The sequence below is a fragment of the Leopardus geoffroyi genome, chromosome C3 (assembly GCF_018350155.1).
Source record: "Leopardus geoffroyi isolate Oge1 chromosome C3, O.geoffroyi_Oge1_pat1.0, whole genome shotgun sequence".
Taxonomy (NCBI): Eukaryota; Metazoa; Chordata; class Mammalia; order Carnivora; family Felidae; genus Leopardus; species Leopardus geoffroyi.
Window position 1 is genome coordinate 99,336,970 of NC_059338.1, and position 21,333 is coordinate 99,358,302.

A 21,333-nucleotide genomic window follows, 5' to 3' on the forward strand; every position below is an offset into this window, starting at 1 on the left:
CTATTCACTCTCTCTTTCTCTCTCAAAAATAAATAAAAACATTAAAAAAAAAATTCAAAGCTGATTCTGAGATACTTCCAAGGTTGGGAAACAGTTATATATTTTCCTTACTCCTTTTGTCCTTAAAACTGATGCATTTAAGTCAAAACCAACTATAAGTCAACTTATACTTTAAATGTCAATATACTCTACTAGGGAAACAATTCATGACTCACTTAAAATTACCTGCTTTTAAGTTTGAATTTCAGTGGTAATCTCTTCAAAGGTCATATATATATATTTTTTTAACGTTTATTTTGGAGACAGAGAGAGACAGAGCATGAACGGGGGAGGGTCAGAGAGAGGGAGACACAGAATCTGAAACAGGCTCCAGGCTCTGAGCTGTCAGCACAGAGCCCGACGCAGGGCTCGAACTCACGGACCGCGAGATCATGACCTGAGCTGAAGTCGGCCGCTTAACCGACTGAGCTACCCAAGCGCCCCTAAAGGTCATATTTTTAAGTAACATATTGTCTCGATCTTTTATGTATACAGTGGGACTCTGATCTTAGTTGCTGATGAAATTTACAATCTCATAAAAGGATAAGATTGGTAAAACTCCAGATTAATCTCTCTCAATCTGCTAAACCTGTTTCAAAGCAGAGAAATACAAATATTATGTTCACTTCATTTTGATTTTTTTCTTCTCTTTTCAAGAAAACAAATAAAAACAAACTCTTATCTAGATACTATTACATACTTACAGATTGATGAAGAAAAGGCATATCTTGTGTAGCTGCTAATCTACTAGAGAAACCTGTGCTACCATCTGGGATGCCAAAATTTAATGGTTCTCTCTTCTTAATAATTATCTGAAAGATTAATTGAAACAGAATTACAGGAGTATTTTACATATCATGTAAAAAGAAACAAGATAATTAAGTGACCAAAGTATTTTATAATTATTTTAAATATGTCCTGCCTTTCTTCTTTTAAAATTTATAATATAATTTTTTTAAATCTCTAAAGAGTATCAAAATTCTTAAGCAATTGTCATACAAATCACTTACATATTAAGAAAAATTCCATTTTACTTTTTCTAAAAAGAATAAATTTTCCTCTTTTTCTTTCACTAGCCCCATAAAATAGAAGTTGGCACTTTTAGTCACTGTATTAAATAAGAACACGTGTTACATCTTTCTAAAAGCTCTCTTAGCATATGGTTATTGATGAATGTATTAACTCTTTCAAGGCAGTAGTATTAGCTGTGTAGCTTAAACATTTTCAGTCTAATTAATTTATTAAGGTACTAGTGTAATATTCTGGATTTCTATAAAGAACAGCAATATTCTTCCAAAATATACGGTATTCATCTACTAAGAAACTCAAACTCCTTGAAAAATACACAACTTAATGCTTTTCAGCACTGAGACATTTGGACAGCTTAACAAAAACAATCATGATTACAGAATGTAAATGTTATCAGCCTTGAAATTGTCAAAATAAATTTACAGCTGAAACTGGCTGGGAGGTAGAAGAGGGTGAGAAACCCTATTAGAGAAGAGTGGAATAAATAATGTCCTCTTTTTATAAAGTATATTTAAAAAAATATTTTCTATGCATGACTGAACAAGAAATGGAACTCTAAATATGTTTACTTATTTATTTTTTTGAAATGTCAGAGTGACTAGTGAGGTAGACTGGAATAATAACATCATAATATTTGGAAGAGGGGGAATAGTAGTGAAAGTAGTATGAAACAAACCTCATCTAGGATAGTATGAAGCCAATGGACAATGTCTGTGATTGGTAAATCAAGACACAGCAACTTAATCATATTATATATAGATATGATAAAAAAACATTACAAACCCAAACAGGAAAAGTTATGAGCGATTGCTTATGGGAAGTACAACTGGCTATGGGGAATGATGGGACAGAAGTTTGTTGCTTTTCATTAAAAGTTCTTCTATATTATTTAACTTAATTTTTTAAGTATATGTACTATTTTTGATAAAAGAAAGGAAAATAATCAGTCACTGTTCTTTTTCCAATAATTCCCCTCCACCTTTAAGTGATCTTCCATATCCAACTCAAAATGGATTAATTAAAGTGTGGAAGATTAACATAAGCTCACAGTTATTGTGCTCTCAGAGCCTTACATCAGTTTTATAATGGTTACAAACAATGGAAACTATACCCATCAGTTTGTAGACATTGCTACCTGTGAACTCTCTTAAGGTCAGAACTTTATCTTACTCAGCTTAGTCTCTACAGAACAGACTGGAATCTAGAATCTGGTCTACAGTTGGATTTCAGTAATATTTATAAAACTTTAACAGATGTAGGGGTACAACTTACTAGATCTACGTCTAGTAGGTTGAATATATCAACCTGTTTAATATGACAGAAAACACAACAAATTGATCATCAGAAAGAGGCTTTCTGACAAATACCAATTATACTAATTTTGACTACAGGAATCTGAAAAGCAGTTTAATAGTTTAACTTCCAAAAGCATAAATCTTTAACATACTTTCTGAGTTTTCCTTATAGTTGGTGTCATGTCCTTAAAATAGTCAGGTTCCAGTTGTTCCAAAGCATTTTGTTGTGTCGTCACATTCCCATTCCCTCCTTCAATCTTTACACTTGTGGGTGCATCTTCATCCCAGGACGTCCACTCTTCAACATCTGCCTATATTTCATTGACAAATATTGTCAGTCACAAAGGAGTAACCTAATCAACATCTCAATTCATCATTTATTAGAAAAATAGGCTTTCTAGGGGAGCCTGGGTGGCTCAGTCGGTTAAACAACCAACTTCAGTTCAGGTCATGATCTTGTAGTTCATGAGTTCGAGCCCTGTGTCAGGCTCTGTGCTGACAGCTCAGAACCTGGAGCCTACCTCAGATTCTACATGTCCCTTACTCTCTGTCCCTACCCCACTTGCTCGCTGTCTCCCTCTCTCTCAAAAATATATAAACATTAAAAGAAAAGAAAAAAAAAAACAAACTATAGGCTGTCTAAACAATTGGTTTTCAAACTTTCTGACCAAAAGGAAAATACAAATTTTATAACACATACCAAAACTAAACCAAAAGTTTAAAAAAACACTTACTTTTACTAGAAATTAATCAGTTCTATCCATTAAAAAACCAAAACCAAAACAAGAGCAAATGCTTTAAAAATTGAACTGACATTTAAAGCTACAGTCCACTGAAAGAATATTGAAACTTGCATCCTAAGCCTAACCAGGTTGATTACCTGATTTAAAAAAAAATCAACATTCTTGATAGAATTTATAGAAGACAGAATCTCAAATGTAATATTCAAAATGTCGGTGAAACAACTCAAAATTATTCAGCAATCAATAAATTTCAACTTGCATGGAAAGATAATATAAATGTTATAATTATCTAAGACTTTAAAGTAGTTATAAAAAAACTTTAACAAGCAATAGCAAACACTCTTGAAATCAATGGAAAAACAAGATAGAAAATCTCAGCAAAGTAACAGAAAATACTATGAAGAACCAAATAAAGATTTTAGGATTAAAAAATATAACAAAAATCCTGACTTGACTACCAAATTAACTTTATGACATACTAATTAATGGTCTGCAATCCAGTTTGAAAACTATGGTTCTGGAACCCTTATTCAACCTTAAAAAAAAATTACCTGTTTAGGAACTGATGAATAATCAACTGTAGTTGGTAAAGTTATTTGGTCTCCACTTAATTTCCGTCCTCTACCAGATCTAAAATGAAAATGAAATAATTTATTTTAATAACTACCAAAACAAGCATTGGTAAAAGAATTATAAACAGTAACTGAAGGCTTATAAAAGATCTTTTACAATTTTGCGATTATTTATTTTAATAATTAACAGTTGCTCACTAAAATACAAAAAGAAAAGGCATGCATCAGGTATCTTTTCAATATTTTTAAAATCTTCGACAGGAGAAAACTGCTTTTTGGCTTAGGACTCAAATTATAGATAAATTCAGGAGGAATATAAATACAAAAACAAAAATGCCAAGTGATTTCAAACCATGCTTTCTCTTCAAACCATGCTCTGTAGGTGAAGCTCTGGGACACCTATGCCATTTTCAACAAGATGGCTTGGCTTTTGTCTTATATATATATATATTTTTTTTGGTAAGATTACCTATTAAACTATTCAAAAGTTTGAAAATCACTGGGTTGAATTAAACTGTAATTGGTAAATTTTAAGGATTAGTAGGAAAAGCACTACATTAAACAAGACACATATTGTAACTCAGTTGTTAAGAGCACAGGTTATCAGAGTGCCTGGGTGGCTCAGTCGGTTAAACAACTGACTCTTGATTTCGACTCAGGTCATGATCTCACGGTTCTTGGGATTGAGCCCTGAGTCAGGCTCTGCACTGACAGCTTAGAGCCTGCTTGAGATTCTCTGTCTCCCTCTTTCTCTGATCCATCCCTGCTTGCCCACTGTCTCTCTCTCAAAATAAATAAACTTAAAAAAAAAAAAAAGAGCATGGGTTAAGGAAACTATGTAAACCATAGTTTTCAATGTTACTTCTTTTAATTATGAGTCTAGTTAGAATCAACTAACCTCTCAGCCTCAACATCCCCATCTGTAAAATGCAGGTATTCAAACCTACTTTTGTCGAGTTGTTGTGAAGATTTAATTAAATGACATATTTCCAGCAGCTAGACACCAGACAGTGCCTGGTATATAATAAGACACTAAAAAATTGGTAGCTATTACAAATGATTAATCACTTGCTTCATTTTAAATAATCTATAAATCTACTTAGAGCTAACTGGTAAAGTTAGCTATTTTTACTACAAGATTAGAAATCATATCTTATTTAAAGGATAAACAGATAATACAGTCTACTACTAAATTTATAATGCAAACCCAGTATTTTATAACACATGATCTAGGTTCCTTCTGACACTTAAGAAAAGCTTATTCTATAAAATGAATCAGTTTTCTTTCAGAATGAACATACAATCAATCCTAAATATATTTATTATTAAGAATTATAGTGAAATTTATAATGGCAACAATTATCCTTAATATTTTAAAAATCAAATGCAAATTTCTTATACTAAAAGTGTTTTAGTTTTAGAAAATACATATGCAAAGAGAAAAACACCTATAATTTATCTTCTGTTAACCTCTAGCCTTCCGGCAATTAATGCCCATTATTTATTTATTTTTTCAAAGATGTGCTTTATTTTTTTAAGTGTTTATTTTTGAGAGAAAGAAAAAGACAGTGTGGGGGGGGGGGGCAGAGAGAGAGAGAGACAGAGGATCTGAAGCAGACTCTGTGCTGAAAGCAGAGAGCCCGATGTGGTGCTCAAACTCACAAACAATGACATCATGACCCGAGCCAAAGTCAGATGCTTAACTGAAGTCAGACGCTTAACCAACTGAGCCATCCAGGCACCCCAATTAATGCCAATTCTTATCCTACTTTACCTCATGAATTTCTGGCCATTCCTCCTCATGCTCTGATGATCTAAGCACTTAGTTCACTATTTTCCCTATTTCCCAAATCCCATTCTCTTCCTGGGTGAATTCAACAATCACCTAAATTTTCCATTTCTTTCCTGACCTTTCTTCCTCCAGTGATCATCTTCACTCTATTTCATCCACTCATTTCCACTGCCATATTATGGACCTCTTTTTTAAAAAAATCCCAATTCACTTTACTTCTAACAATAAATGTCCTTAATCCTCAGAGTTTTAGTAGTTATAAATGGCCATTTCGCCAGAGAATATATTTCCTGGCTCCTTTGAAGCTAGGTGGCCATATGACTAAGCTCTGGACAATAAGCTGAGAACAGAATCATTGTGTGCAACTTCTAAATCAAGTCTGCCACAAAAGGAACAAACAGCCTTCTACTTCCTCTTTTGACTACCCTACTCTGTGTGTCAGTATTTTTTCTTTCACAGTACCCCTAGGCCAAAACAAATCCCTAACAGTTCCACTAATTAAGTAGTTACGACCAAACAATTTAATACTTATGTATGTCCTAACTACTTAGTGGCCATTTGAAAAAACACCATAAATAAGTTTAAGGAAAAATATTTTTATTTCATTCTTAACCACAATCACTAATGCAATGTGTGTATGTCTACTGGACACAATTTCTCAAAACTTGAAATCAGATTGGCTACTACCATCCTCTTTTTCTTTTCCACATTAATTCTGGTTCAGTACTTGCTTTAATTCTAACCTAAATCCTAGCTTTGCAAAGCTAGGCCACCAAAAATACAAGTAAACAAAAACTTAAACATTCAAGAATATCATCAAAACAGCTGCAGGATCTAATGTGAACTACCTCGAACTAGTAGTTTGTGCAGGGTTAACAGATGCTGACTAAAACACATTCACTGTGTGTTTTGCTGGAAATGTAAAAATATCCTGATGATACCCCTGTGAATTTAATGTGAAGCCCTGAAGTACCTCAGCATACAGCACTACAGCTCTAGGGTACAGTAGCATGACAAAACAGAAGGAATTCCAATCTCCGGATGACTTACTGAAGCAGAATGACTTAACTGACTGGGACTAAGTAGTCCACATTCCACATTCTGGAATATTATTGAAGAGATTAAAAAAAAAAAAAAAAAAAAAACTGTTTTGTTTGGGATTTTTCTGTTCAAGTTTTGTTTTGTTTTGTTTTACTATAAAAACAACATTCATATTGTGGTATATAAAGAAATACTTATGCCTAATTCCACTTAACCACCTTAAAACATTCTGGTAATGAAATAATTATGTACATATAAACTGTCTTATTATAAGTTGGTTTGCTTTTTTCTGAAATTCTGTAGGAATGAGAATGTGATTTTAATTGAAGAGGTAAGAATCTGAAAGAATGCAAAGAAGTAAAACTCCACTTTCTAGATCTGAAGTAGAGAAAATGTTTTTTAAAATATCAAAGAATAATGAATACTATAATCAAGTTATTTAGCTTAAATATTGTCTGCCCTGTCTTTTTATAATTATGAAGGTATCCAAAATCAGCAAAATGATAAACAGATCAATTTGAACATAACATTTGTTTACCTGCATATTAATCTCTTTAGGAATGAGAATACTGTTGCTAGGCAGGTACAAACTTTGAATAACCGAAACTGTGTAATAGCCATGGTGGGAATCAAAACCTGTGGGAAAAGCACAAAAATAAATACATTAAGCTGATTTCATATGCTATATTCCCATTCTGAAGTCAAGCTGAAAGATCCTGTTATGAGCTGTGAAAATCAGACATATTTTACTTTTCTTTAGAAACCACAAATATAACACCGTGAATTTTAAAATTAAAATGTAAATCATATTGACAATTTGAGAAACTAGGTTTTTAAATTTTCAATAGTTGAGAATTTTCAATATTTGAGAAACTAGGTTTTTAAATTTTCAATAGTTAAATTTTCTTTAAAAAAATTTTTTTTTAACATTTTATTTTATTTTTGAGACAGAGAGAGACAGAGCATGAACGGGGGAGGGGCAGAGAGAGAGGGAGACACAGAATCCGAAGCAGGCTCCAGGCTCTGAGCCATCAGCCCAGAGCCTGACGCGGGGCTCGAACTCACGGACCGCGAGATCGTGACCTGAGCTGAAGTCGGACGCTCAACCAACTGAGCCACCCAGGCGCCCCAATAAATTTTCAATATTCTCAGAATGTTTTTTAATTCAACTCCAATTATCTTTATTTTCTATGAAAAAAATAAAAAAAAAAAAAACATAAAACAGTATACCGTCTTTTGTGCCTTTTGAAGTCTGAACCACATGAACATAACAGTACTATTCACAAATATTTTTAAATGTTTTTAACTTTTAGACAGATACATTGAATTATGCCCTTTATATAGATGAGGAAATTGATTAAGAGAGGTCAAATAACTAGGCCAAAGTCACATAGCTAATAACTTGGAAGTAACCATAGAGATGATCTAGTCCAGTGGTTCATGTATTTGGGATTCTTTAAAGAAATAATCATACCTGGACCTAACCCTAGTAAATCAATTAAATCATATTTTCTAAGGGGCAAGTTCCAGTTAAACTAGTAAGCCTACAAAGGAGATAAAAAATCGTCAATAGAAAAGGTGCCAGAGGGTGCCTGGGTGGCTCCAGTCAGTTAAGCATCCACCTCTTGATTTCAGCTCAGGTCATGATCTCACAGTTAGGTGAGATTGAGCCTCACATCCAGCTCTGCTCTCTCTCCCATTCATGCTGGCTGGCGCACTCTCTCTCTAAAGAAAAAAAGAAAAGAGGAGAAAAGGAAAGGAAAGGAAAGAAAGAAAAGGAAGAGAAAAGAAAAGAAGGGAGAAGAGAAGGAAAGAAAAAAAAAAGGTGGCAGAAAACAGGGTAAAGTGGAACAAATAACAGATTGGACAAGTCAAAAACCAACAACAAGATGAAAGACTTAAACCTATTCTAATTAAATGGCAATTGTCTAACATCCCATTTAAAGCCAGAGGTTATTAAATTAGATTAAAAAAATAAGATCTTTGTACGCTACCTACAAGAAATGTACTTTAGGGGCGCCTGGGTGGCTCAGTCGGGTAAGCGTCCGACTTCAGGTCAGGTCATGATCTCACGGTCCGTGAGTTTGAGCCCCACGGTGGGCTCTGTGCTGACAGCTCAGAGCCTGGAGCCCGTTTCCGATTCTGTGTCTCCCTCTCTCTCTGCCCCTCTCCCACTTGTGCTCTGTCTCAAAAATAAAAACATTAAAAAAAAAAAAAAGAAATGTACTTTAAATATAAAAATAAGGATAGGCTAAAAGTGAAAGAATGGGGAAAATATACCATGCTAACACTAATCAAAAACAAGTTGAAGTGACTCTTTCAATGTCAGAGAGTAGATTTCAAAGAAAATATTATTAGCAGGCATAAAAATGGTCCTTTCATAATGATAAAAGGGTCAGTTACTCAAAAGCACATAACAATCCAAAATATATACATCCCTAATAACACAATGATGTCAATATCATAAACAAGAGGTGATATTACCAGAAAGTCTACAGATATTAAACAGCTTTTACTACCAACAACTTTATGCCTATATTGGACATATAAGAGGAAACAGACAAATTCCTTGAAACAAGTTATAAAAGCACAAGAAGAAATAGATAACCTGAAAATCTATCTATTGAACAAACTGAATTTGTGGTTCAGACTTTTCCAGGCCCACGTGGCTTCCCTGGTGAATTCCACCAAACCAAAAGGAAAAAGTATACCAGGTCTACACAAACTACCAGAAAACTGAAAGGGAGAGAATGAATTCCAACTCATTCCTTGAGGCCAGCAATTACACTGATACTAATCCAGACCAAAGATATTACCAGGAAGGAAAACTAGAGGCTAATACCTTGTACCTTAAGAACATGGATACAAAACTCTTTTTTTTTGGTAATTAAAAAAAATTTAATGTTTATTTACTGGGGCGGGGGGGGGGTGCAGAGAGAGAGGGAGACCTGGAATCTGAAGCAGGCTCCAGGCTCTGAGTGGTCAGCACAGAGCCCAACAACGGGCTTGAACTCATGAACTGTGAGATCATGACCCTACCCGAAGTTGGACGCTTAACTGACTGAGCCACCCAGATGCTCCTAAAGTTTTTTTTAATGTTTACTTATTTTTGAGGCGGGAGGGGAGGGAGGGAGGGAAGGGCGGAGGGGTAGAGAAATATAAAACTCTTAACAAAATAATCAGTAAATCAAAATCAACAATATATAAGAGGATAATATCTCAGACCATGTGGGGCATAACCCAGGAATGTAGGGTTGATTTAACACTTGACAATCAAATGTAATTCACCATATTAACAAACTAAAAAGGAAAAACCCTTTATTCATCTCAGCAGAGGTAGAAAAAGAATGTGACAAAACCCAAAATCCATTCCTAGTAAAAACTCACTATCAACTAGGAATAGAAGGGAACTTTCTCAACCCGGTCACAGACATCTATGAAAAACCTATACAATAACATGAGACTTAATGATGAAAAACTGGACACTTCATACCTAAGATTATGAACAGCACAAGCATGTCTCCTTTTACCACTTTTAACCAACACTGTAGTGGAGGTTCTGGCAAGTGCAATCCAATAAGTAAAGGAAATAAAGGGAAACCAGATTGGAAAGGAAGAAGGAAAACAGTGTGTGTCTATCTAGAAAATTCAATGGAATCTACAATCAACCATATTTTTATATGTTAACAGCAAACAATTAGAAATTGAAATTTAAAAAAATTTATAAAAGCACAAAACATATGAAATATTTAGGACAAATGTAATGAAAGACTTACATACTGAAAACTATAAAATATCGCTTAGAGAAATTTTGAAGACCTGAATTAACTTAAAAAGATCTTTCAGGGCTTGCTTGAAGACTCAGCATGGTTAAGATATTAAGTCTCCCTAAATCAAATTATAGATTCAATGCAATACCAAACAAAATCTCAGCAAGCTTTTTTTCTCTAAAACCTGACAATTCTAAAATTCAAATGTAAATACAAAAAGCCTATAGGAGCCAAACAACATTTAAAAAGAACAAAGTAGAAAGACTAATACTACCTGATTTCAAGGCCTGTTACATAAAGCCACAGTAATCAAAATAGTGTAGTGTTGGAGTCAAGACTGACAGAATAAAAGGTACAGAAATAGACCCATATATATAGGGACAACTGAAATTTGACAAAGATGTAAAGACAGTTCAGTGGAGAAAGGGCAGTCTTTTTGACAAATAGCACTGGGAAAACTGGACATCCAGACACAAAAACAAACAAAACAAACTTCAATCCATATCTCACATCACTTAAAAAAGTACTCAAAATGAATCAAAATCTAAACACAAAACCTGAAACTATAAAACTTCTAAGAGAAAAAATACAAACAAAACGAAACAAAAAGGACAAAATCTTGGTGACCCTGAGTGAGGCAAAGAGTTTTTAGATAGGACACCAAAAGCACCATCCATCAAAGAAAATATCAATAACTTGGGTTACATCAAAATTATTAACTGTAGAAGTTACTGAATTGTCGAAATTCAAAAACACTGTTGAGAGAATGAAAAGGCACAGCTTAGGAGAAAATCTCTGCAAAGCATATATCTGATAAAGGACTGTTATCTAGAATATATACGGACCTCTCAAAACTCAGTGACAAAACAAATAACTCAATTAAAAATGAGCAAGAAAACCCAAAATAATCCACCAAAAAACCGTTATAACTGATTCATAAATTCAGCAAAATTGCAGAATATAAAATCAATGCATAGAAATCGGTTGCATTCCTATACACCAACAATGAAGCAACAGAAAGAGAAATTAAGGAATCGATCCCATTTACAGCTGCACCAAAAACCATAAAATACCTAGGAATAAATCTAACCAAAGAGGTGAAATATCTATACACAGAAAACTATAGAAAGCTTATGCAAGAAATTGAAGAAGACACAAACAAATGGAAAAAGATTCCATGCTCCTGGATAGAAAGAACAAACATTATTAAAATGTCAATACTACCCAAAGCAATCTACATATTCAATGCAATGCCTATCAAAATAATACCAGCATTCTACACAGAGCCAGAACAAATAATCCTAAAATTTGTATGAAAAGACCCCAAATAGCCAAAGCAATCTTGAAAAAGAAAACCAAAGCAGGAGGCATCACAATCCTGGACTTCAAGCTATACTACAAAGCTGTAATCATCAAGACAATATGGTACTGGCATAAAAACAGACACTCAGATCAATGGAACAGAATAGAGAACCCAGAAATGGACCCACAAACATATGGCCAACTAACCTTTGACAAAGCAGGAAAGAATATCCAATGGAATAAAGACAGTCTCTTCAGCAAGTGGTGCTGGGAAAACTGGAAAGCGACATGCAGAAGAATGAACCTGGACCACTTTCTTACACCATACACAAAAATAAATTCAAAATGGATGAAAGACCTCAATGTAAGACAGGAAGCCATCAAAATCCTCAAGAAGAAAGCAGGCAAACACCTCTTTGATCTTGGCCGCAGCAACTTCTTACTCAACATGTCTCCGGAGACAAGGGAAACAAAAACAAAAATGAACTATTGGGTCCTCATCAAAATAAAAAGCTGCACAGTGAAGGAAACAATCAGCAAAACTAAAAGGCAACGACAGGATGGGAGAAGATACTTGCAAACGACATATCAGATAAAGGGTTAGTATCCAAAATCTATAAAGAACTTACCAAACTCAACACCCAAAAAACAAATAATCCAGTGAAGAATGGGCGAAAGACATGAATAGACACTTCTCCAAAGAAGACATCCAGATAGCAAACTGACACGTGAAAAAATCCTCAACATCACTCATCAGGGAAATACCAATTAAAACCACAACGAGATACCACCTCACACCTGTCAGAATGGCTAACATTAACAACTCAGGCAACAGATGTTGGTGAGGATGTGGAGAAAGAGGATCTCTTTTGCACTGCTGGTGGGAATGTAAACTGGTGCAGCCATTCTGGAAAACAGTATGGAGGTTCCTCAAAAAACTAAAAACAGAACTACCCTATGACCCAGCAATTGCACTACTAGGCATTTATGCAAGGGATACAGGTGTGCTGTTTCATGTTTACAGCAGCACTCTCAACAATGGCCAAAGTATGGAAAGAGCCCAAATGTCCATTGATGGATGAATGGATAAAGCAAATGTGGTACATAAATACAATGGAGTATTACTCGGCAATCAAAAAGAATGATTGCCACTTGCAGCTACGTGGATGGAACTAGAAGGTATTATGCTAAATGAAATTAGTCAGAGAAAGACAAATATCGTATGACTTCACTCTTATGGGGACTTTAAGACACAGAACATATGAACATAAGGGAAGGGAAGCAAAAATAATACAAAAACAGGGAGGGAGACAAAACATAAGAGACTCTTAAATATGGAAAACACACAGAAGGTTACTGGAGGGGTTGTGGGAGGGAGGATGGGCTAAATGGGTAAGGGGCATTAAGGAATCTAGTCCTGAAATCATTGTTGCACTATATGCTAACTAATTTGGATGTAAATTTAAAAAAATAATTAATAAATAAATAAACAAAAATTTAAAAATAAAAAATGAGCAAAAGGTCTAAACAGACACTTCACCAAAGATATACAATGATAAATAAGTATATGAAATAATGGTCAACATTAATCGTCAGAGAAATGCAAATTAAAACCACAGTTTAAAACCATTTTATACCTATTAAAATTAATCAAATTAAATAATGATGATCATACCAAGTACTGATGAGGATGTGGAACAACTTTAACTCTCATACACTGGTAGTGAGAATGTAAAATGGTATAGCCATTTTGGAAAATAGTCGGCAGTTTCTTCCAAAGTTAAACAAACACGTACTAGGTCACCCAGCCATTTTACTCCTAGGAATTTGCCCAAGATAAATGGAAGCATGTACCCATACAAAAACTTGTACTAGAACAGCAGCTTTATATTTAATAGCTCCAGACTGGAAACTACCCAAATATATATGTCAACAGGTGAATGAATAAACCATAGTATATACACAGAGTAGATTTCTACTCAGCAATAAAAAGTAATGAACTACTACTGGAAGCAAGAGCATGGCTGTTTCTCAAAATAATTATGCTGAATGAAAAAAGCCAGACAGAAAACATACATGATTCCATATATTTTTTAAAAACCCTAGCAAATACAAACAAATCTATAGTGACAGAAAGTGGATCAGTAGTATCTTGGGATGGGACTGGGAGTGATGAGAAGAATGAATTGCCAAGGAGAATGAGTAAACATTTCCACATTCAGAGTCTCTAAATACAAGACAGAAAATGAAAATACAGTTCACTAATCAATGAAAGATGACTATTTTTCCACTGTCGGAAGGTAGAGCAAATAACATTAAATCAAATCAGAAGAAATTACAACAGCACACATGCAAGTGCGCGCGCTCACACACACACACACACACACACACACACACACACACACACACACACAGCAGTGTTTCTGACAGTGCAATTTTCGCGTTTTAGCGGCTCCTTGCCTTTTATTTGTCACAGGAGGAAAATTACCAAGTAAGCACTTAGAATAGGATTCCTATGTTGGAATAATTTGAATATATCAGTATATCATCCAACTTCTTAATGGCCTCAATCAGCAAACTAATATATACTGAAATTAACTTTTCTGCGCAAAGTGAGGCAATAAGCCACACAACTAAAACTCATCTGCCTCCGAGTCCATTAGTAACAACTTGGGAAACAATCATTACAGTCGGTTAATACCATTATTTGGAGTAGAATGGTTTGATAAAACAAATGAAAACATAATTTGATACATTATTTTTTCCAAAATAAAAAAGCATAAACACTATGTTTGGACATCAGTTCTATATATATTTACTTAAAAGAGGGTGAAACCTCACTTAAGTAATAATTATCATGGAATCAGAGAAAGCTTTATGTTACTTCTACCCAAAATTAAAATGCTGACTTTTTTTTTTATAAAGATAAGCAATAAAGGGCGCCTGGGTGGCTCAGTCAGTTGGGCGTCCAACTTCGGGTCAGGTCATGATCTCATAGTTGGTGGGTTCGAGCCTCACATCGGGCTCTGTGCTGACAGCTCAGAGCCTGGAGCCTGCTTCAAATTCTGTGTCTCCTCCTCTCTCTGCCCCTCCCATGCTCATGCTCTGTCTCGCTCTGTCTCTCAATTATAAATGTTAAAAAAAATTTTTTTTAGAGATAGGCAATAAAACTTATAAGTTTCAAATCTTCCTAGATAAATACACCATCCCTCTATGAATAACCTGATGTTTTAAAATATATTTTATTCATGTATGGATTAAAGCAGACAGTACTCTTTGTTTTTAATTACCAGATATGAGTAATAACCTCCTAAAGTCTTGAAAACAGCATGTAACTGTTTTCTCAACTAGTAAGATATTATATTAAATTAAAAAGAACATGGGGCGCCTGGGTGGCGCAGTCGGTTAGGCGTCCGACTTCAGCCAGGTCACGATCTCGCGGTCCGTGAGTTCGAGCCCCGCGTCAGGCTCTGGGCTGATGGCTCAGAGCCTGGAGCCTGTTTCCGATTCTGTGTCTCCCTCTCTCTCTGCCCCTCCCCCGTTCATGCTCTGTCTCTCTCTGTCCCAAAAATAAATAAACGTTGAAAAAAAAAAAATAAAAATAAATAAATAAATAAATAAATTAAAAAGAACATAGTAAAAAATAGTGGTCACCTCTAACGGAGGAGTTGTATGGAAGCATAAGGGAACTAAGATCTACATTTCAATCTGAGTGGTAACAACACCAGTATACTATATATACTGTTTGTATGTTATGCCTTAATATAAAAGTTCAAAACAAATAAAAACAAAACAAAAACAGAAAGCAAGGGGGCACCTGGGTGGCTCAGTAGGTTAAGCCTCAGACTTGGTTTCAGCTTAAGTCATGATCTCAAAGTTTCAGGAGTTTGAGCCCTCCCTACCACCTCACCCTGCCCCACCCCGCCCCACCCCTCATCAGGCTCTAGGCTGGTAGCATGGAACCTGCTTGGGATTCTTGGTCTCCCTCTCTCTCTCTCTCAGGATAAATAAACTATTAAAAAAAGAAACACAAGCAAACAAGGAAATACAAGTCAACTCTTATGGTACCTGATCCTAACTGCTCTGTAGAGCCATTACTGCCAGTTCCTTCAAAGAAGGGCAAAACACACAGCTAGCTCCTTTCATTTCTACAATTAGAAAGGTAGAAAGGGCAAGTAGACCCTATAGTAACAGAGTTCCAAAAGGCTCCCTTAGCAATGTTCATACATTTTTGTACAACTGGAGGCCTTATCTCCACATGAATGGAATGATTTACTGAATGCCTGTATTCAGAGTTGGCTTACTAATTGAGAGGATGGAAAAAATAGTGACTCAAAAGAGTATGAACCAAAAAAAAAAAAAAAAAAAAAAAAAATTAAGAAGCTCACTATTCAAGTAACTTAAATATTTCTGTCAACAAAACCCTCAATTACTGGTTTACTGGATTTCAAAAAATGCAATAATTTTGACTGCTCCTTTCTCTTAGTCCCTGATGTCCAAACTGTCAAAAGGCCTTATTTCATTTCCTAGTACTGTCCATATTCTTCTCTATTTCCACTGCAATCTCCCTGGCATAAGCCTTTTTTATTTCTTGCTGGGCTGTTATAAAGTTTTCTTAATTCCAATATATTTCTCTTACAGTACTTATATTCTACATTTTGTACTAGAGTTTTTTCTGTATACCTTATCTGCCCTGTACCATCTTTCCCGAGGGAATCTTGTTTACCTAGTACCTTCAGTTATCAGCTGCAAAGACAGACCTGAAAGGTTTAACTGCTTTATTATGAACAGAATGACCTGACTAGTTAAGATGAACAAAAGCTTCACTTTAAAGCTGATTTGTCAAAAATAAAACTCTCAATCAAAAGAAAGCAAATTTCCCTAAATAAAAATTTAGGCTAAAATTTCAGAAAAATTATAACAAAAAAAGATAACTAGAAAAGAGACTGTATGGAATGTGGCACTTGGGGGAAAGGGGGAAAAGAACTGAGGAAATACTCTATCAGGGAGAAGATATTTAATATCTAAGGACTGGGGAAAGGAGTGGGTCTCTGGATATATACATGCACGCACAGTTGAAAATAAATTTCATATAGAACCTTTGCAACCACTGTCATCACCTTGCCACAAATATTGTTGTGTGTCATTGTTCAGTATTTGTCAACTTGGCCGATTTCAATGGTAACTGAAATTAAAATTTAAAGTTTTGTTCAACAGGCACACCTAGGTGGCTCACTCAGTTGAATGTCTGACTCTTGATTTCACCTCAGGTTATGATCCCAACATTGAGAGACCAAGCCCTAGGTGGGCTCCTTGCTGAGCGTGGAGCCTGCTTAAGATTCTCTCTCTTTCTCTCTCTCTCTCTCTCTCTCTCGCTCTCCCTCCCTCCCTCCCTCTCTCTGTCTCTCTCCCCCTCTCACACTCTCACTCTCTAAAATAAAAATAAAGTTTTGTTCAACAGAAAAACAGGAAGTGGGGCTATTACTGACAATAGAATTCTCTCCCCAGCAATGAAGAATATCTTCATTCTGTGGAAAATTTGCTTTTGTGATTATCAAGAGAGGAACCAATATTCATTGATCAGCTACTATATGCTAAGCATTATCTAAAAATTATCTCTTAACCCATAAAACCATCTTATGAGATAGATAATATTGTTCTCATTTCATAGAACTGAAGCACTAAGAGTAAGCCCATGTTTCCCTGTTCCTACACCCAATGACTCAGATTCAAACGGAGGTCTATTTAATTCCAAAGCCAAGAACACCTCACTAACAATGCACATTCTTAGTAATACAGTGATGATATTATAATTTCCAGGTTAAATTTTCTAACCAGTTGCAATGAAACGGGAAAATGCACTCAAGTTAACTATACTTCTGATTTTATAAATTACACTCATTTGCAGGCAGGAATATTGTTGAGACCCACAGTTGCTTAATGTTCCCACTCAATTCAACGAATATATATGTTTAGCGCCTACTATCTAACAGATGCTACCCTGGGTGATGGGAAAAACTATTGACCCAGTACAGAGAAACCCTTAGTTTGCTCTCAACTGTCATAGGCTAGTGACAATGTAAGGGACCAAAGAGACAGGGACTCATCAGTCTTGCTCAGGTTGGTATTTCTAGATCTTATCCAATAGATAAGCACATAGCAGGTACTCAAATATTTGTTGAATGAAGGGAAATTAACATTCCTTGAGTATTCAGTATGTTCAAGACATATTTGTAGACAATCTATGTTCTATCACGTTGCTGGACTCCTAAGGACAAGGAGGTTAAGTTCCACTATACCCATTTAACAGATGAGGCTGACAGTGAAGCTCAGATTCACTCACTCAGGATTTAGAGACTGACCCCAAAGCCCAGGCTCTCCCCACAGCATATTGCATTTGACAAAGCTTTTAATTTTGTACTTATTGTCTCAGTTTAATTTTTGAAAGGTCATCAACTTGTTAAGTATGCATCTTAGGCTACTTTGCAGTTTGGTTACTTCAAAATACTTTCAAAACTGAAAATGCTAATAAAACCTGATTTTTAAATTAAAATTTCCTTTCAAATTAGTAAGAAAATGCAAAAAATTTAGATACAGCAGGAAAAGAATCAGAATTCTGAAGCAACCTATCCTCAGGGCTTTTGGAGAAATGAACATCTCTAGGAAATCAACAGGAATGAGAACTCCACTCAGTCAAGAGAAAGATTCATCTACACTTGTGAAAAAACACTGCATTAGAAACTACAAGATTAAATGTATCTTCCTTCCTTGTAACCCTTAAAGTGCTGGCGAGACCCTTTCAGCAGAGTCACTAGATCACAATTTGTCAAACAAGCCAAGCCAAAATCCATGTTAGTACACACCAGAATAAATAAGTCTTCAATTGCTGTAATTCTAAAAACATATTTTTGAAATTTTTCAATACCAAAATAAAATTTAAAAAATACATACGATCTAGTACAGTACGGAACAGCCTCAAATTAAGTTGGTAACTCTCAAGTTGGTTAAAGAATATCACAAGACTGCAAAAATAAAATTTACCTGAACTCACATGTGAAAAACCAAAGAGAAAGGGAACTAGAAGTGGAACGTGGGAGTGGGTTGTACAGTGGAACGCTGAAGGTACCATCTCTGCCACTTATGTGACACCTGAACTCTTAACAAGGAGGGCTGATAGAGTTAAGGTCTCCTGAATGACTCAAAAGGTAGGAGTTTCATGACTAAAATGCTTTCACTTACGGTCACCCACCTGAAACTAGCTGATGAAAAAAAAAATCATAGCCACTGTACAGATGAGAAAAACAAGAGCATTTTCAGGTTACACAACCCAACGCCATGCAAACGGCGCTCAGAGAAACGCTCTAAATCGCTAGAAGTGGGTGCAGGGGTAGGTTGGGATTTGGATTTTGGAAAAATCTGGGAAGGAGCAAGGCCTGCAGAAGAAGGGCAGGAAGGACCTGCGGGGGCCCATTCGGAGACTCGAGGGCTTCCGCGCCGGCGTCCCGCAGGCGTGCCTTCCACCCGTGAGCGCGGCATGGTGAGGGCTGCACGCCCAGGGCCTGCTCCCAGTCGCAATTCCTTCACCCCAGAGGTCACCCCGACCCGGAAACAGTACCCCAGAGTGGCAGTCGGCCGTAGAGGGGAGAAACCGGGTGGAGGGGCGAAAAGGAAGGTGGGAGGGCAGGAAGTGCGGGACGAAGAAGGCGGCTGACCAGGGAAAGGCAGAAGACCCCCCTCCCAGCCCCAGGTTGGGATCGGGGGGCAGTGGCGGAGGGAAGCCCCTCGCGGGCACGCGCGAGCCGCACACACTCACCTGCCCCTCCCCCTCCCCGCCCGCCCGGCGGAGGCTCCGAGCTGCCGCGGGCCGCGCGCGCACACACAAGGCGCGCGCACGCGCGCTGCCGGTCGCTTCCCCGAGCTCGCGCTCCGCCCGTTCAGTCCCAGCCCCGCTCATTCAAAGCCGGGCGCGCGCTCCGTCGCAGCCGCCGTTGCCGCCGCGCAGCTGCCATGGCCGCCCCCTCCTCGGGAAACACTCCCCCGGCCCCTCCCACTTCGCCCTCCTGGAAGGCGGTTCTCGGTTGTCTCCGGACCCTCACTTCCGCACCCCGCCCAGGTCCTGTCTGGCCCAATAGACAAGAGACTGCGGGTCCGGCGACCGGGCTAAGCCAATGAGCGCCGGGGGGCGGGGGAGAGTGGTGGCCGGCGTGGCTGTGGCAGAGGCTAGGTTACGGGTAGGTTTTCTGTGTCTGTTGCTGGCAGTACGGACTATTCCGCCTCAGAACGACTGGGTTCCAGCCGTGTTGCCCTACTTTCTGTGCAGAGTTCCTCCGCTCCAACCAAGCCCCTTTTTCGTTCGACCTACAGAATCCCCCTACCAAATGGGATCAAGGGAGAGCAGTATTTAGATTGCAAAATGGGGGAATTGCGGCTGTCTCAGGGTAATTTGGCTGTCGGTAAGCCAGGTCTCAATCATTCCTCCACTTTAGGGGTGCGAAACACTTAGTTTAATTCAGGACTTGGCCTCCTCCAAGTTATTGAATTTCCTTTAATTAGGAGTTAAAAAGTGGCACTTAACCTTGTTCCTGCATTTCTTCGTCGCTTGCAGCGCAGGCTAGCCATTCCGCCAAACTAAGATTTTCTTTCTTTCTATGGTTCTTTCAAGTCCGTTTTTGTCCTGTATGCTATTAAAAGGCCAGGATTCTTTGCTTGTTGTGAGCGAGGGGCCGTCAGAAAACTATCTGCTCCACTGTCGCAAAGCAATAGTTTATATGGTCAGAGGCTGAAAGCAGTTCGTGTTTTGTTTTGGTTTTTTATCTCTTTTTTACTACAATCATTTCAGTCACCTAACCAGCACTCACCTACCCACTTACTTTGTAAGTACCCTTCCCACTCCAATCCGTACCACATTTCTTGTAATTTAACTTGTTTATCCCCAGGAGATGAACTGTATGTTTATAACTTTTGCTCTAGAATGATTCTATGTAACTTTGGATACATTATTTCACAGTTTCCTCATCAGTAACATGACCATAAGGGGGTGTCTCACCACTGGATGGGAGCCCCCAAATGTGGAGACAGGATCAGGTGGACAATGGCCCTGGAGGTGAAAAAATGTGTATGAGGCAAAACAAAGGAGACAGAACTTTCTCGAATACACCACAGGGGAGCCAGGGGACAACACAGCACAGCAGAGGAGAGGCAGAGGAAGAGAAATTTTTAAGCAGCCTCCAAGCCCAGCATGGAGTCTGACATGGGGTTCCATCCCAGGACCCTGGGATCATAACCTGAGCCAAAGTCAAGAGGCAGATGCTCAACCAACTGAGCCTCTCACGTGTCCCTGGGACTGTTTTTAAAGGGGGAAGATAAGGAGGTATGGTGAAGTACTGAATTCTCCCTTTTTTGGTAATTGTGCCTACTTGTAAGTAGCCCATTGGTCAGTTAGGGCCTATGGATATTTTGAGGTGGAACCCCTGATGGGCCTGTCTGTATTCAGCCAGGGGGTCTCTGTGGGCCCTTTTTATACTCCATTGCTCCAGCCTGTTTGCTTGAAAGCAGCCTGTGCACATAATAGTGCCTACTTCATAGGATGGCTAACCGGTTCAAAGCTCTTAGGGCAGAGCCTGGCACACGGCAAGCATACATAGACAATAGCTATTACTGCAGCTGCTGCTGTTATACTACTAGTACACTATTTCATCATCATTCCCAGTTACTGTACCTCCGTAAACCCACTAAATCCTCTGCAGTGTT

At 37.4% G+C, this 21,333-nt stretch overlaps 1 protein-coding gene across 2 annotated transcripts in view; it reads right to left on the reverse strand.

Moving 5' to 3' along the window:
- EBAG9 (estrogen receptor binding site associated antigen 9) overlaps positions 1-19,627 on the reverse strand; it is a 32,795-nt gene extending 13,168 nt beyond the window's left edge. The window contains exons 1-5 of one of the 2 annotated variants that reach the window (XM_045453886.1): positions 19,397-19,627; positions 7,050-7,147; positions 3,658-3,736; positions 2,516-2,674; positions 744-851 (exon numbers count right to left, since the gene is read on the reverse strand). In XM_045453886.1, coding sequence (XP_045309842.1) covers positions 744-851; positions 2,516-2,674; positions 3,658-3,736; positions 7,050-7,147; positions 19,397-19,537 — 585 coding nt within the window. In that variant the 5' untranslated portion in view covers positions 19,538-19,627. Of the gene's footprint in view, positions 1-743; positions 852-2,515; positions 2,675-3,657; positions 3,737-7,049; positions 7,148-18,832; positions 19,131-19,396 lie in introns of those variants that run through there. The other variant, XM_045453887.1, reaches the window with a different exon arrangement.
- Between the last annotated feature and the right edge of the window lie 1,706 nt (positions 19,628-21,333).